This window comes from Ipomoea nil, unplaced genomic scaffold (genome assembly GCF_001879475.1).
Source record: "Ipomoea nil cultivar Tokyo-kokei standard unplaced genomic scaffold, Asagao_1.1 scaffold0233, whole genome shotgun sequence".
Taxonomy (NCBI): Eukaryota; Viridiplantae; Streptophyta; class Magnoliopsida; order Solanales; family Convolvulaceae; genus Ipomoea; species Ipomoea nil.
This window is the reverse complement of record NW_017616661.1, coordinates 431,392-449,254: the sequence shown is the minus strand read 5'-3', so window position 1 is coordinate 449,254 and position 17,863 is coordinate 431,392. Positions and strand designations below refer to the sequence as shown.

Genomic DNA, 17,863 nt, shown 5'->3' with positions numbered 1-17,863 from the left:
TAATAAATAGTTAACGGAATATTCCGTTACTAAAGTTTATACTAACGGAACTTAGGTTATTTAAGGGAAGAAAATAATATAATAGAGAGTAAATAAGGAAAATTATTTTAAAAAAAATACTAAAATTAAAATAATATGAACCATTCATTTTAAGAAACAATACTATCAACATTTTTTTATTCTAGTTAAGGGCCTAATATTATTGGCTCTTATTATATATATATATATATATATATATATATATATATATATATATATATATATATATATATATATATATATATATATATATATATTACTAGTTGTTTTACGCGCTTTGCGCGAATGGAATAATACCCAATGCTTATTTTTAAATAAGTATTTCAAAGTATATCAATGCAATATTATATCGGAGATGTTCATGCATAGGTAAATAAATTAAATATTGAATTTGTTTATTTAAATCGGTAATTTAAAGTATATAAATGTAATATAATATATGAGAGATTGATTATATTGTCACTAAAATAAATGTTTGCAACTTTGTAATAACGCTAGTCTAAATACTTAGTCTAAAAACGATAGTCTAAATAAATATTACTTTTGGTTTAAATTTCTCTAATTCTTATTAATTCTTTTTTGGGTAGCATTGTCATTGTCTTCATCTTCAGCACATGTCCTTTTTTTTTTTTATTGGTAGTGTGTCATGTGCAATTAGGTTACTAGTGGTAGCATAGATGGACTCATCGTGCAATGAAATTATGGTGTAGGAAACTTTAGATTTGCCTTGTTGTGTGTATATGATGAGATCTTAGTTGTACTATTAACTCTTTATCTTACAAGCACTTATTGATATTTGGTAGTGGTAGTTTTTCCCTTATATGTTTCATGCGTTGTGATATGTGTGTCGTAGGTTATCATGTAAAAGTATTGAACAAAATATTAATATTTATTATATTTGTATAAAATACTTGGTAAATAAATATATATAACATATTTTGTATTATAACTTTAATATTTAATTACAAGATAATGTAAAAAGAAGACAATGGACAATGTAGTGAATATAATAAATTTATTAATTAATTATTTTGAGAGTTTGTCAATGACAATTGTTACAATTAATGGAGGATGATAATAAATAATTCAAAGTATATAGTTACAATAGATATTGTTATAATGATATAGTAAAAATTAACTTACAAATTTCTTTAGAAGTTTTCATGCATTGATTAAATTCTAATGTGTAAACTTGTTCAATTTGAGCCAGTGGGATGTCAACATTGTCAATTCTATGGAAAATGGTCCTACCGTTTTAGAGTCCAGGTGTAATTGTATTTATGATCAACAACTTTAATTTGTAGTTCGGTCGCGCAGGTCTAACAATGATGTAAGAACAATTTTGTCCCATAAAAAAATAATAGTATAATATTTATAAAGTAATGTACAATTGTACCATTATAAAAATACATACAAAAAATATTAATACCAAAACGACCTAAATCATACCAATAATGCAAAAGTATAATTGAAATATTAAGTTTTGTTGTGATTTAAATAATCAAAAGAAGATTAATTAAACGAAAAAAAATAAACTTAACCTAAATTTATTTTTTTAAAATGCATAAAAATCAAATGATTTTTAAAATTCTTGATGTATAATCTTTGATGCTTAACTTTGAATGTTATGTATTTAGTCGGACTAATTATTTGACCAAAGTTTATGTTAAATTTTATATTATATATATATTTTAATACTTTTTAACATATTCGTAGGAGATGTTTAAATGATGCAAATTCTAATTGGGATGGGATTCGAACCTAAGACCTTTCTTATAGAAATTAATGAGTAAGTTAAAAATAATAAATAGTTAACGGAATATTCCGTTACTAAAATTTATACTAACAAAATTTAGTGTATTTAAGGGAAGAAAATAATATAATAGAGGGTAAATAAGGAAAATCATTAAAAATACTAAAATCAAAATAATATGAACCATTCATTTTAAGAAACAATACACCGACATTTTTTTTTGTTCCAGTTAAGAGCCTAACATTATTGACTCTTATTAGAATTGTAAATGTATTGTAGATGTAGATTAGAATTGTAGATGTAGATACAATTATGTACATTCTATTATACAATTATTATGTACATTCGAAACATGAGATTTTTTTTTTTTTTTTTTAAGAATTAAGGGGATGTTTGGTTCATGGAATTAAAGGAAAACATTTTCCTTAAAGTGGAGGAAAATGTTGTTTTCTTGTGTTTGGTTCATGGAATTCATTTTCCATTGGAAAATGAATTCTTCAAATTTGAGGAAAACAAAATCCTTGGTTGGACCAATGATTTTGTTTTCCATGGAAGATGCGAAGAAAAAGTGAGATGGAATGCCTATTTTACCCTTGTTTACTTTTTTTAATTATATTACTTTTATTAATTTGTGGGGGCATATCTTTATACTCGTTATTCCTTACAATTCCAAATCTAACCAAACAATAGAATTAGTATTCCCAGTAATTCTTTTTCCACCAACCAAACAATGAAATTCATTTTCCTAGTAATTATTTTTCCATGGAATTTCAATTCCACTTCCCTTAAAATATTTTCCGCGAACCAAACGAGCACTAAGAGTTTATGTGTATTATGTATTATGTTACATTATGTATTTATGTGTATTATCCTTTCAAAAAAGATTATGTGTATTCTGTTATACAATTATGTATATTCTGTTATACCATTATGTACATTCTATTATACAATTATGTACATTCGAAACATGAGATTTTATTTAGAAGTTAACAGTAGACACGGAAAACGGAATTTCCAAAAAAAAAAGTACAAAACGACGTCGTTTTGGGCCAGGGCGCACAATGCATTGTGCGCCCTGATGCATGATATAACAACAATTATACTGTGGACCGCGGTCCAAAAACGGCGCCGTTTCTTTAAGTAAAGAAACAACGCGCCGTTATAGTTAACGGAGCGCGTATGCTTGATGTATTAATTACCAACTGAAACTACAGTGTATCTAAACTGACAGTGCCTCACGTATTATTTTTATATTATCAAATGAAACTGCAATTGAATTGAAATGAAACTGTAGTTGTGTTGAAATGAAACTGCAGTGTATATAAAATGAAACTGAATAACATTTCACATATTTGAGTGTATATTGTGTAATGAAACTGTAGTTATATCGAAATGATAATGTAGTTGTGTTTTAATGAAACTATAGTGTATATAAAATAAAATTAAATAATATTTTCACATATTTGAGTGTATAAATATCGAATGAAACTGTAGTTATATCGAAATGAAACTGCAATGTATACAAAATGAAACTGAATAACAAAGTTACTTTTTGCGGATCGACGCGAACCGACACAAAACGGGTGCCCTTTTTTTCATTAAATAAAATGACGTCGTTTAGAAGTTCGGTCTATAATGGGATTATGAAGTCAATTTACATATTATATTATGAATAAATATTGGGTCTAACATGTATTATTGGGTGGGCCTATAAGAAATTCACAAACTCTAAGCCCGCTACTTTGGGGGAAAAAAACCAAGATAACTCGGGTCGACAAAATCGGGTCAGAATCCCTTTTATGCCAGAGTGTAGCGCAAGAAATCACTTGTTCATATTCGCCGATTGTCCCTTAGGTTGAGTCGACACCTTCGTTTTATTCTCGATATTTGGTAAATCATTTTTCACTCTCGATTGTTTCTTAGATTAGTTAATGTGATAATTTTCCGTGGATAAATTATTTTTGGATTTTCAATTGTTATTCTTGTGTCGTGAGTGTGCAACTAATTGTTTCAATAATTGATTCTGTAAATTATTTTTTGGATTATCGATTGTTGATTCTTGTACTGTGAATGTTCAACTAATGGTTTCAATTCTTGATTCTGTAAAAGGTCGTAACAATGGTGAGAATTGATTTTAGTGGGCTCGAATCAACTGCTCCGATTCGCGGTGAGAGTTCCGAGTTGTTTGATGAGATTCCCAGAGTCCCATCTTTTCAGATTCCAAATATTACTGATGTGAGTTGGATTTTAGCTTTATTTTGTATGTTTCCAGTTTGTTGGTTTGGTGTTGCTGTAGTCTGATATACCTTTCTTCTGGTGTTGTTTTAGTTTGATGGATTTCAGAAGGATGCGATCCAAATGGTGAAGCCAGCTAAGGGAACCACCACTTTAGCTTTTATTTTTAAGGAGGGTGTGATGGTGGCAGCTGATTCTCGTGCCAGCATGGGAGGGTATATATGTGAGTGCTCTTTGATCTTTGTTTATAATTCTTTTTGGATGAGTAATTTGTTTCTTTCTGGTTTTCACCAAATTGCCTATAGGGATATTTTACACTGGATAAGTGAGTTAGAAACATTGGATATATTCTAGTGCAGGTGGATGTATATACAAATTTGTATAGTGAACTTTTGGTTTGGCATCATAACCACATCTTGTTCTGTAGGCATGAAATTTGAATATTGTTGTATGCTCAGATTTAAGAACATTGTGCATCCTTATCATTATACTACAACTTGTGAGCCTTTTTTGGATAGTTTGTGCATTTTACCCTATGGACTATGGTTTTGAGCAACAGGACTGAACACATAAACATGTTCTTTATATAGTTTCCATGTATTGAATGAATGAATGGAATATGGTTCCTTTTTTTGGATATGATCATATGAATGCCAATGTTGTTTCCATTCAGCTGGTCCACTGAGAATGATAATCATCCTGTTTCCATATTTATTTTGCAGCATCACAGTCTGTGAAGAAGATAATTGAAATAAATCCCTATATGCTTGGTACAATGGCAGGAGGAGCAGCTGATTGCCAGTTCTGGCACAGGAATCTTGGTGTAAAGGTATTTTTTATCTATGCAGGAATGCTCTTAATCTGTATTCACTACTTTCCAGCGTATTAGAGTAGGATTCCTTTGAACATCTATTGCTGAAGAGTGTATGTATATGAACCTAGGATTAGAGAATGAAGTGAGAGTGTAGCTTAGCTAACCCAGCTGCACTATTGCCAATTGGATTAGATTGCAATTTATATTTCTAATTCCCACCTTGTTTATATGGTTTGCAAAACAAGGTTTTGACTCAACTCGTTTTCAACTTAATTGTTTATACATTTATGATTTAGCTTTTGTTAGCAAATAAACTTAAGATATTTAGAATTTATATTAAAAGTTCTATCAAAAATGAAAAATAGAATTTATAATTATAAAAAAAGAAAAGTTAGATGAAGAAGAATCGGTTTTTACTCGAAAAGTAAACTAGATAAATAAAATGAGACAGAGGAGTGTACTTTTTTCCTCTTAAAGAAATATTGCATTATCTGGATTTATATTTTAGAAAAGGAGCTGCTGAATGTTGTCCTGATTGGTGTAGTGTCGTCTCCATGAACTGGCAAATAAAAGAAGAATTTCAGTTGCTGGAGCTTCCAAGTTGTTGGCAAACATTCTATATTCTTACCGTGGAATGGGCTTGTCTGTTGGAACTATGATTGCTGGCTGGGATGAAAAGGTATGATAAATGAACCAAAATACATGTGTTATAATTCCTATTGTAGTAGTTTGACTATTCTAAAAACCATTGCATGATGGGTATAGGGTCCAGGACTCTATTATGTGGATAGTGAAGGTGGACGGCTGAAGGGAAACAGATTCTCTGTGGGATCTGGTTCTCCATATGCTTATGGAGTTCTTGATAATGGGTATGTATGTTGTTTTCCCACTCTTGGATTATTGTTTACACCTCTTTTTCTTATTCAGCTGTAGCATTATTATGTAAATAGTGCACTTAATGATTTCTTAAGTGATAGTCTAGTTTTCTACTGTTTGATAATATAATATAATATAATAAATTACTATGCACTATTAACCCTTTGAAATCCTTTTGTGTGAAACTTTTAGACATTTTCCCTTCTAGTAATTTTTCCATTTCTTGTTCTCTTCCTTTTATTTTTCCTTCTATCTTCTTTCTTTTCTGCTTTTGAACCGAGCCAATAAACTGTCTACTAAACTTATAGCTTAGAAAAGAGCTCATACAGCCATGATGTCACTACACAATTTGTGTAAAATTTTCCACTGAAAGTGAAGCAAGAACTGAACCCTACAGTACTGGTGAAAAGTTCTACTCAATATCTACTTTATAGACATATTAGATTAAACTATAAAATGGTTCAATTATATATTGAATAACTTCAGTTTCTTTTGCAAATCAGCATATGCTGTTGGCTAGGAGGAACATAAAAAGGCAAGAAAATTGAATCAATTGGAATTGCATATGAAAATCATGTAATTCATGTTACATCCAACTGGAACCCTTACATATAGGAAACTGCGTGATCTGTAGTTACTGTAAACAAATATATTGACCTGTGATTCCTGGGGATATTAGAATTACTAGGACAACTTTGTGATTTCTTCTTCTGAGTTGAGGACCAGCTTTCTTTCATCCATTATCAGTCTTTGTTTCAGGCTACCTAGTTTCCTTTCCCCTTTTCCTCCGCAATTTTTATACTGAAGTCTTTAACATTTGAGGAAAAACTTGATTGCTTCCTGTTTCTGTTTATAACCAGTACATTTTCTTTTCTTTTTCAACTTGAGTAGGTACCGGTTTGATTTGTCTGTTGAAGAAGCTGCAGAGTTGGCTAGGCGGTCTATTTATCATGCAACGTTCCGTGATGGAGCTAGTGGAGGTGTTGCCAGTGGTATGATTCTCCCCCCTTTTCTCCATTACTAAAAGCATGTGCACAGCATAGAAGGAGAAAAAGAATTTGTCCTTTCTTCTTTTTTGCTAAAATCGGGATCACTTTTTAATTGGCATTTGCAATTTTTGTGGTAGTGCCTGATTGTGATAGTGATATTTGTGCTTATTTCAGTTTACCATGTTGGGCCAAATGGATGGAAGAAACTGTCGGGTGATGATGTTGGAGAGCTTCACTACCATTACTACCCAGTTGAAGCAGCAGCAGTGGAGCATGAAATGACCGAAGTGCCCATTGCTTGAACTGATCCTTTTTTAGAGAACAAGAGTGTGTGTTCAGAATTGAAAAGTGCAATTTTCAACTTTTTTTAAGAAAGTCTAAACTTATTCGACTCTTTTTAGTTTGCACTGAAGTTTATTTGACCCTTTTAGTTAAGAGATTAAATTGCACTATTGGGTATTTGGGATACTGGTTGATCAGCCATTTTTCAGTTTATTTGACCAGCTATTTGACTTAGTTAATTATCAAAATAGGTGTTTGGTAAAATACCTTTTTCTTTCAGCTGATTACCCCAAGCAGCTGAAATTGGAAACACTACTTTGAGAAGCGTTTCCATTTAACTTTTTGTTCTTTTTATTTTTAAGACTAATTAGCTCTCATTGTAGCTTTACCACAAGATGTCATGAAAATCTATCTCAAATCTAGAGGGAAGAAAAAAAAAACAAGTGGGAAGAAAAAACATTTTCTGATATTTTTTACGACAAAGATTAAGCAGTGGAAGCACCAAGATAGAAAATTCAACTCAAAACACCAAGATAGAAAATTCAACTCAAAACAAAAGACACGAAAATTATTTTTGTTTTGAGATTTCTATTACAAAATTGTGTGGCGTAAGCACAAAACAATGAAACATAGAGATTCAAAACCAAAAAGTGATTCAAAACCAAAAAGTGAAATAGAATAATATGTAATTTTTGTACTAAGGTGTTCTACTGCAAAATTGAGCAATGAAAGCCATAGATATACTCAGAAAACCAAACAAAATCCTATCCTATTATATATAAGCCATAATCAAATGACTTCGATTTCCTGTCCAAACAAAACTGTGCCGTTTTGGATCTCAAAATATTGCATTGGAATTTTTCAGATTTATTGACTAATAGAATATAACAAATAAATGTGTTTGTATTTGAATTGAATACTAAAGCTATAATTAGAAACCCTTTTTGGAGTCCCAATTTCCTGGTAATCTGTTCAAGCGGCTTTGATATAAATGCTGCTGACAATCATTTAAATCAATCAATTATAACAACTAATATATACAAATACATACGTACAATTACGAAATAGAACATAGACATAGTTCATCTTCAATTCAATTTTTTTTTCAGGTTTTCCGACGTGGCGTTTCTTCTTCCCATGTACACTCATCATTTATCTGCAAACATGCCAGCACAGCTGATTTAAATCTTCTCAAATTTCCTCTATAAATACTTGGTACTAATTTGATATTTGTCTACCACTATTCTCGCCTTCAATCTTGGTGCTATACATCTTTCAACTCTGTTCTATAAATAATGGCTACTAACCAGCCATTTTGCGAATTAAGCTTTGCGTGTTTGTTCTTTCTTTGCCATCTACTCTGCTTGAAAATGACTTCCCTCTACATTTTAGGAAAAGAGTCAAAGACCTCAGTCCGAGTACCTCAGTCCAGGTAATTTTACACCTTTTTTTTTTTAACACTTGTCATTGGTATTTAAAATTGCTGCTATAAGGTTAAGGTGTGTGTTGAGGCCTAGAATTAAGAACAACTCCAAAGATCCCTTTTAAGGTGAGCTGATGGTAAATGGTAGTTGCTGCATAGTGGGGCTGTAAAAGACAAAAAAAAAAAAAAAAAAAAAAATCTGGAAAAAATGAAAATCAAATGAGGTAACAAAATCTATCTATCTATCAATCTATATTACTTACAGTTTTATTAATATTAACTGGTCAGCTAAATGCATATGACAGTATGGTTTTATTTGTTATTGTAGGTGTGTTGTGATGGAAATGACATAGATTTTTGGGGTGTAAATCCTGTATAAAATCTCTATATATATCATGCATTCTTATAACAACATTTACTTTATCATTTCCGCATCAAAGAACTGTTTGTTTTTCAAATGCACTACTAGAAGTAGAATGACGAAATTAGAGAAGTCTATTACTATAGGTGCCAAGAGAAAACAAAAAGCTGAAGATAAAGGTATGTTTCCAGATTATTTGTTAACAAATAAATATGTTATCTGTTCATATTTTTCCTAGACTAGTAGATTAAGCATTGCTGATTTGCCGTCTATGATAGGTTTTAAAATCTGTCTTGCCCTCAAAAAGGTTCTATGATAGGTTTTAAAATCTGTCTTGCCCTAAAAAAGGTTACGACAGATTGTAACTTAGATCCTGCACTTGAACATGACAGTCTGAGTAATAAAACAAGGTTCTTTTCCCATGAGGTCAAGATATGTTCATCTTATGATGCCACACAGTTGTTGTTCAATCAAAATATACCATAAATTGAGAATTTCAGGGAAATGTATTATACTATCTTATTATTCAATTCCAAGGTCAGGCATATTCTTAGAACTAAAGTTTTTATTTTTCTTTTCTCTATGTAGTCTTTGTGCTGAGCAGACTACATTGAGGAGTATCAACTCATTGTCAAGCCTGACTTATAGTCAAATAGATTTAGATCTTACCTGTGGCAGAATGGTTGTAAGTACCATCTCTGATCTATATGAGCGGAAAGAGGTAACTAGCTAGAAATGAATTTGTTTGAATATTTTATTTTTTTAGTCGCTTTATCAAAGAATCTGTTTCTATCAGTAATGAAAAATAACTGATACAATTGCATATTAATAACTTTTTCTATTCACATGCTAACAATGTGGAGATTATTGGGTGCCTGCTAAGATTGCTGACATAGAAGGGGATCCTGACTGGTCATATGTCTCTTGCAAGTCAAAATGGTGCAATAAAAAGCTTGTGCCTAAGGGTGGCAAGGTGGCCTATACTGATGTGATAAGTGTAGCAGAATTTGGGCTGAAGGTATTTTGAGATATCGTTTGAAAGTGATGGTGATTGATGTTAATGGGGATGCCCCATTCTTGCTTTGGCAAAGGGAATGTGTTGATCTAATTGGTATGACAACAGCAGAATTGAAAGGATTATATCCCAGGGTAAAAATCATTTCACCATTTGCTTTTAATAATCTTTGAATCTTAATACTATGAGTGAACTAATGCAAACTATGAACTTGAGTTAAGGAAAATGGGAAGATACCTATGGAGTTAAAAGACTTTTGTTTGGTCTATCATTGGTATTTAAAATTGCTGCTAGAAAGGAACAATTTGACAATCTACTTAATACATTTAATTAATTTAGAATTAGATGAATCAAGACCATGTGGTTTAATGGTACCTGGGTTGGACTTCTATTTGGAAGGTTGTGAGTTTGAGCCTTAGTGGAGACGTTATTAGCGGCTCTTTGTGTTTCAGTAGGTTGAGAAGGTATATGAACATGTCTATAATTTCATTAGTTATATTATTTTTATTTTCTACAATTCAAAGATTCTTTACCTTCAAATTTGTTAATTTATTATATTCACTACATTGTCTACCGTCTTCTTTTTACATTATCTTGTAATTAAATATCAAAGTTATAATACAAAATATGTTATATATATATATATATATATATATATATATATATATATATATATATATATATATATATATATATATATTTATTTACCAAGTATTTTATAAAAGTATAATAAAATATTAATATCTTGTTCAATACTTTCACATGATAACCTACGATACACATCTCGCAACACATGAAACATGTAAAGGAAAAACTATCACTACCAAATATCAATAGGTTCTTGTAAGATAAAGAGTTAATAGTATAACTAAGATCACAGTCATATACACAGCAAGACAAATCTAAAGTTTCCTACACTATAATGTCATTGCACGATGTATATGTTGTACAAATTATGCTGGGGAACCGTGTCCACCTTGCAAGGTGGACATGGTTCCAAAACTGTTCATAATTATGAATATATAGTTCAAAAATTATGAACATATAGTTCTATAATTATGAATATAGAGTTGTGGACATAATTATGAACATATAGTTTTGTAATTATGAATATAGAGATTCAATGATTGTGAATATGAAGTTCAAAAATTATGAATATATAGTTTTATAATTATGAACATATAATTCAGTAATTATGAACATAGAGTTCTGTAATTGTAAATATAGAGTTCAATAATTATGAATATGAAGTTCAAAATTTATGAATATATAACTTTATAATTATGAACATATACTTCAGTAATTATGAACACAGAACTGTGTCCACCTTGCAAGGTGGATACGGTTCCATAGCATAACAATTGTCTATGCTACCACTAGTAACCCAATTGCACATGACACACTACTTATTAAAAAAAAAAAAAAACAAAACAAAAAAGCGGACATGTACTGAAGATGAAGATAATGATAATGCTACCCAAAAGAGAATTAAGAAGAATTAAAAAAATTTAAATCAAAAGTAGTATTTATTTAGACTATCGCTTTTAGACTAAGTATTTACACTAGCGTTATTACAAAGTTGCAAACATTTATTTTAGTGACAATTATAATCAATCTCTCATATATTATCTTGCATTTATTTACTTTAAATTACCGATTTAAATAAACAAATTCAACATTTATTTACCTAATTATTGTACATTATCCTATTTGCGCAAAGCGCGTAAAAAACAAGTAATAATAATAAGAACCAAAAGAAGTTAGACTTATAATGGATATAAAAAAATTCCCGTCAAATTATTAAATCAAATGAATGGTTCAGACGGTTTAGATTTTAATTTTTTTCTTGAGATTTTCAAATTTATCCTTAATGATATGATTTTTCAATAAGAAAGGTCTTAGGCTCAAATCTCATCACAATTAAAGTTCCCTTAAAAATTATATTCTTCGTTAAATTACTCATTGATTTTAATAAGAAAGGTCTTAGGTTCGAACCTCATCCCAATCAAAGTTGGCATAATTAATACTCTATTTTACTCTTGTTACATTAAAAATAATTTAGTAGCTATAAAAAAAATAATACATATGCATTTCTTTAATTTAGAATTATGTCTACAATGCCATTTGGTAGGGTATATCCCGACCGACATAGCTTGGGATTTCTTGTTCATTGTGCAGGTTTTACAAGTCAGATATTCTTATAGAAGACGGTCGTACCCGACCGGTAGCCTTCCCGACCTCTCGGCTTCGTCACCCGATTAGCTATCCTTGTTAAGGATCTCGAGAAGAGGCACGTGGCAGCGTTACACGTTGACAAAGAAGGCTTGCGGGATGGTGACGCGTGGATGCTACGTGGGTTACATGCCGGCCGGCCGGAGCTGTGTCTTCGGCCTAGCAGCTATAAGTACCCACGGCGACTACAGTGTGAAGGACTTTTGGAACGATCGATAGACTATCTATAGAGCTGCCCGACCGCAGTCAGTCGGCCCTCGGGATAGTCATTTAGATTGTATTACGTCCTTCCTTAATCAATAAAAGTCTTTATTTGCTTTGACTTGATCTTATTTAGTATCTTGACCGCATTATGTGGAATTTATACTATCATTTTGGCGCCGTCTGTGGGGAACCGTGACAAGAAAGCTATCGTAGACGTGTCCGGATCCTGATCAACATCATGTATCCCTTCATGTACCAAGCACTTGACGATGACCAAGCGGATGCGGCAAGTTCATCCGACCACCAACACACACAATATCAGGGGCAGACCGTTGATCTGAACCTCAACCTATCACCACCTCATCCGGCGGCTCAGAACCCGGTCAATTATATCCAATCGGTATACCCGCCGCCCGGTCAACAGTATCCGATTCCCGGACAGTATCCGTACCCGGTTCCACCACCTCCATATGGGTATTGGCCCGGGACACCGATGTATTATCCACCACCGACCGGCTATCCGCAATATACGCCTGCGTACACGGCTCCAGCCTCCGCTCCTCCGATTTACCCGACCATGCCGACCGAGCCGGAGCTTTAGCCCGCTCCCCGGGCTAGGCGCTCGGCTCGTTCGAGGTTGGGGTCTCAGGGTGCCGAGGCTATGGAGGAACCACGGCAGGCTCAGCACGTTCAGCCGGAAGTACATGCTCAGGTAGCTAAAGACCCTGAGATAGAAGCTAACCGGGCGATGGCATTCGAGCGTCTCCGACCAGCAATGCGGCAAAGATTGGGACCACAGGATTCGAACAGACGCTCGGTTGATTCGCCTATGCGAGCGGCAAGCCAGGAGGGGTCGTCTGGGCATAGTGGGTCCAAATCTCATCTACAACGACGGGCCCGAGAGCCAGCCCAAACGGTCGTCCAAGACGAGACCCGTGGATTGATCAACGATCTCCCGGTAGAGTTCACTCGCTGGAAAAACGACCACGCTGTGAGGCTTCCAACCGATCAGTCAGCCTCTCTCTTGAGGACACCCTTCACGGCGGAGATTATGGCCCAGCCTTATCCGCTCGACTTGCATATCCCCGGTTATAAGGAATATGATGGGCGTACAGACCCAGAAGTTCATGTCAATACCTACTACGGCAACATGTTGATGATGGGCATGTCAGACGCCATGATGTGTAGGGCATTTTACTCAACACTTTCCGGTCGATCGGCCGAGTGGTTTAGAACCTTGCAACCGGGATCCATCTCCGACTTTGCCACTCTAGCGGCCAAGTTTGTGCAGAAGTTTGTTACTTCCAAAGTCATTCGGAAGCCCTACGTGTACCTTGAGAAGGCCAAGCAGTTGGAAGGGGAAAGCTTGACGGAATTTCTAGTCAACTGGAAAGCGGCGGTCGGGGAGGTTGAGCCGATGGACGATCTGACGGCTATCCACATGCTGCATATTTCCCCCCGGGCCGGGTATCTTTACCAAGATTTTATACTCCACCCTCCAACCACTTATGAGGAAGCCCTTTGAAGAGTGACGGATTACGCCAATGCTGGTGAGGCGAATGCTGTTAAGAGGTCACAAGAGGTCGGGACATCATCCCGGAAGCCTTCCCAGGCGATGCAATACGCCCAGGCTTCTGGGATGATGTCCCGACCTCTTGTGACCTCTTAACAGCATTCGCCTCACCAGCATTGGCGTAATCCGTCACTCTTCGAAGGGCTTCCTCATAAGTGGTTGTAGGGTGGAGTATAAAATCTTGGTAAAAATACCCGCCCGAGAGGGAAATATGCAGCATGTGGATAGCCGTCAGATCGTCCATCGGCTCAACTTCCCCGACTGCCGCTTTCCACTTGACTAGAAATTCCGTCAAGCTTTCCCCTTCCAACTGCTTGGCCTTCTCAAGGTACATGTAGGGCTTCCGAATGACTTTGGAAGTAACAAACTTCCGCACAAACTTGGCCGCTAGAGTGGCAAAGTCGGAGATGGATCCAGGTTGCAAGGTTCTAAACCACTCGGCCGCTCGACCGGAAAGTGTTGAGTAAAAGGCCCTACACATCACGGCGTCTGACACGCCCATCATCAACATGTTGCCATAGTAGGTATTGACATGAACTTCTGGTTCCTTTGTCTGAGGAACGACCGGAGAGGAAAATCAAGATTGGTCGGGCCCTCACTCCCGAGCTGCGGTTGGAAGTATTGGAGATCCTCCGGGAATTCGCTGATATCTTTGCATGGGGGCCTGAAGATATGCCCGGGATTGATCGCACCGTAATTTGCCACAAGCTCGCTGTAGATCCCGCGGCAAAGCCAGTTGTTCAGAAGACTCGGCATCTGTCCTCCGACCGCTGAGAGTTTGTTAGAGAGGAGGTGAAAAAGATGGCAGCGATCGAGCACATCCGACCGGTCACTTATCCCGAATGGGTGGCCAATATTGTACTAGTTCCCAAGCCTCCATCTTGGAGGATGTGCATCGATTTCACCGACCTCAACAAAGCATGCCCGCTCGACCCGTACCTGCTCCCGAGTATTCATCAGATGGTCGATGAGACGGCCGGGGCCGAGCTCATGAGTTTCATGGATGCATTCAAAGGCTATCACCAAATTATGATACACCATGAAGATGAAAGCAAGACAGCCTTCGTTACACCGGATGGGCTGTATTGCTACCAGGTGATGCCGTTCGGTCTCCGCAATGCAGGAGCAACTTATCAAAGGATGGTCAACATGCTCTTTGAGGTCTTACTAGGCCGAACGATGGAAGCTTACATTGATGACATGCTGGTAAAGAGTCGGGACCGAGCCGACCACACTCGGGATCTCCGACAATGCTTTGAAATCATGAGGAAGTACCAGCTGCGATTAAATCCTAACAAGTGCACGTTCGCGGTGCAAACGGGAAAGTTCCTCGGCTATATGATGACAAAGAGAGGAATCGAGCCCAACCCCGCCAAGGTCAAAGCTATTCTTGACATGCAACCACCCACGACCGTTCGGGAGGTGCAACAATTGACCGGCCGGTTGGCAGCCTTGAGCCGTTTCCTTTCAAAGTTGGCCGAGCGCGCCTTACCATTCTTCAAGGTATTGCGTAAAGTTAATGGGTTTGTGTGGGATACCGAGTGCCGGATGGCCTTTGACGAGCTCAAAGAATATCTAATGTCTCCGATCATGTTGTCAAAGCCCGAGGTCGGAGAAGAACTTGATGTCTATCTTGCCGTTTCCGATCGAGCTGTAAGTGCAGTTTTGTGCCGAACAGATTCGGAGGGAGTGCAGCGACCGGTTTACTATGTGAGCCATGCGCTCCATGGTCCCGAGCTCCGTTACTCATGGCTAGAGAAGATGGTCTATGCGCTGTATACAGCGGCAAAGAAGTTGGCCCCTTACTTTCAAGGACGAGCCATTCATGTATTAACCGATCAGCCGATCGGGGCAGTTCTTCGCACCGCTTCTTCTTCTGGACGCCTAGTCAAGTGGGTGCTCATGTTGACTCAGTATGCAATTGAGTACCGACCAAGACCAGCTATAAAGGGTCAAGCGTTGGCAGACTTCTTGGTCGAGTATACCGCTCGGGAAACACGACCCCCGTCGGTCGAGGATCCTGAGGCGGCATGGTGGTCGTTGGCCACCGATGGATCAAGTAGCAAGAAAGGAGCAGGTGGGGGAGTCGTAGTTACAAGCCCGGAGGGTTTCAAGGTTTACTACGCATTGATGTATCAGTTCCATCCGACCAACAATGAAGCCGAGTATGAGGCCTTTGTCAATGGCCTACAGTGCGCTCGAGACTTGGGGGCTGAATACATCCGGGCTCAGACTGACTCGGCACTAGTGATCGGGTAGGCCTTGGGTGACTACGAAGTCAATGGAGAGCGGTTACAAGCTTACCGCGATCTCGCCATGGAGAAGTTAACTTTGTTTCGGGGGTATACCGTTCATCATGTTCCCCGACTAGATAATGTTGATGCTGGCATCTTATCTAAGTTGGCACAAGACGCCCCGGAACACATGTCAAAGATTGCTCGGATTCTAATGATCCCGAGGCATAGTATCCACCGATTGCCGGTCGCACCCATTCGACCGGTGGAGGAAACTTGGATTTCGGACCTTATGGAATATCTCCAGCACGGTCGGTTACCGGACAACCCTTAGTGCGCTCGAAAGGCCAAGCTCAGAGCTCCAAGGTTTCAGGTTCAAGAAGGACGTTTGTATAGGTGGTCGTATGGAGGCCCATTGATGCGTTGTTTGACTTCGTTCGAAGCGGATTTAGTGATGAAGGAATTGCACTCGGGCATCTGCTCATTGCACCAGGGAGGCCGATCATTAGCCCGGCGTATCATGGTGAACGGGTATTACTGGCCATCTATTCAGCTTGATTGTGAGAAACTCGGAAGAGGGTGCGAAACATGTCAATTATTCGCTCAGATGCCTGGACGACCGGCCACGTTCTATCAGCCGGTCACAACTGCAATTCCTTTTGCTCGTTGGGGGTGGACATTTTGGGACCTTTCCCACAGCTTTCCGGTCGGAGACGTTTTGTCATCGTGGCCATAGATTACTTCTCTAAGTGGATCGAGGCCGAGCCATTAGCCACGATCACTTCCCAGCAGTGCGCCAGGTTTCTATGGCGAAATGTTATTTCCCGGTTCGGCGTGCCCGTCCATCTCATCAGTGACAACGGCCGGCAGTTCGTAAGCCAGTACTTTCAGAATTTTCTTGCAACGATCGGGAAAACCTCCATCCGATCGTCGGTGGCTTACCCCCAGGGAAATGGACAGGTTGAGAATGCCAACCGTACAATTCTGGAGGGTTTAAAAAAGAAGTTGCACTCCGCCGGTCGTAGCTGGGCTGATGAGCTCCCATATGTTCTTTGGACTTATCGCACGACCCCGAGGGAAGCAACGTTGGAAACGCCTTTCGCGTTAGTATATGGAGCTGAAGCTCGGTTACCGATCGAGGCGTGGATCCCGACCGCCAGGGAACGATCTTACAATGCCGAGGAAAATGAACACTCCATGGCCGTGGATCTGGACGGCGTCGAAGAAAAGAGAGAGATAGCCGCTCGGACGAATTCCAACTCTGTTTTCACAGACCTTGGTGGGGTGCCGATCTCGACCGGGAGCACGATCTTTTCTTCGGTGCGAATGGTGGCCCAGGTAAATCCTGACAATGGCACGCCGACTGGAATCAGCTCTTGCTTGTCCAATTTGAGCTTCTCAAATACGTCGAAATAAAGGACATTCACACTGCTCCCGGTGTCCACCATCACTCTTTGGACATCGGTGCCCATAATGTCAATCGTGATAACCAGGGCTTCCCTGCCATGAGCGCCGCTTTCCGGCTGGTCTTCCAGAGTGAAAGTAATGGGCTTCATCTTTTGCCTCTTGCAGGTTTCCCGGGAGTCGACGATCGCGACCGGGCAGTTTTCCCGAGGTCGGGAAGCATCCTCCAAACCTCCGAATATAACGTGGATGGTCGGTTTAGACGCTGGTCGGCTACCAGATGGAGGATCGGGATCTCGTCGATCTTGATCTCTTTGATCTCTGCGATCGGAGCGATGATCAGATCGCCTTTGGTCTTTTCTCTCGCCCACTCTCTTATTCTCTTCTCTTTTCCCCACGCATTTGTCCAGCTTTCCCAAATTGAGCAAG

At 37.6% G+C, this 17,863-nt stretch overlaps 1 protein-coding gene across 2 annotated transcripts; it reads left to right on the top strand.

The window, feature by feature from the left end:
- The first annotated feature begins 3,572 nt into the window (after positions 1-3,572).
- Positions 3,573-7,227, top strand: LOC109194007 (proteasome subunit beta type-5). Of its 2 annotated transcripts, none has more exons than XM_019344846.1 (8): positions 3,573-3,682; positions 3,902-4,027; positions 4,121-4,250; positions 4,750-4,856; positions 5,386-5,520; positions 5,607-5,710; positions 6,609-6,709; positions 6,881-7,227. In XM_019344846.1, exons 2-8 carry the CDS (start codon positions 3,911-3,913, stop codon positions 7,006-7,008), a joined length of 822 nt encoding a protein of 273 aa, XP_019200391.1. In that variant the 5' UTR covers positions 3,573-3,682; positions 3,902-3,910; the 3' UTR covers positions 7,009-7,227. The 2 variants fall into 2 exon arrangements, with proteins under 2 accessions (XP_019200391.1, XP_019200399.1); XM_019344854.1 differs by lacking the exon at positions 3,573-3,682 and adding an exon at positions 3,763-3,781 and having other exon boundaries at positions 6,881-7,222.
- Positions 7,228-17,863: the final 10,636 nt, after the last annotated feature.

What these genes read in the sequence shown, in the direction of transcription:
- LOC109194007 (XM_019344846.1), top strand. Translation starts at nt 3,911, where the DNA reads ATGGTGAGAATTGATTTTAGTGGGCTCGAATCAACTGCTCCGATTCGC. An exon ending in CAGCATGGGAGGGTATATAT is followed by an intron (nt 4,251 to 4,749) that starts GTGAGTGCTCTT and finishes TTTATTTTGCAG; the next exon opens with CATCACAGTCTGTGAAGAAG. An exon ending in TTGCTGGCTGGGATGAAAAG is followed by an intron (nt 5,521 to 5,606) that starts GTATGATAAATG and finishes TGATGGGTATAG; the next exon opens with GGTCCAGGACTCTATTATGT.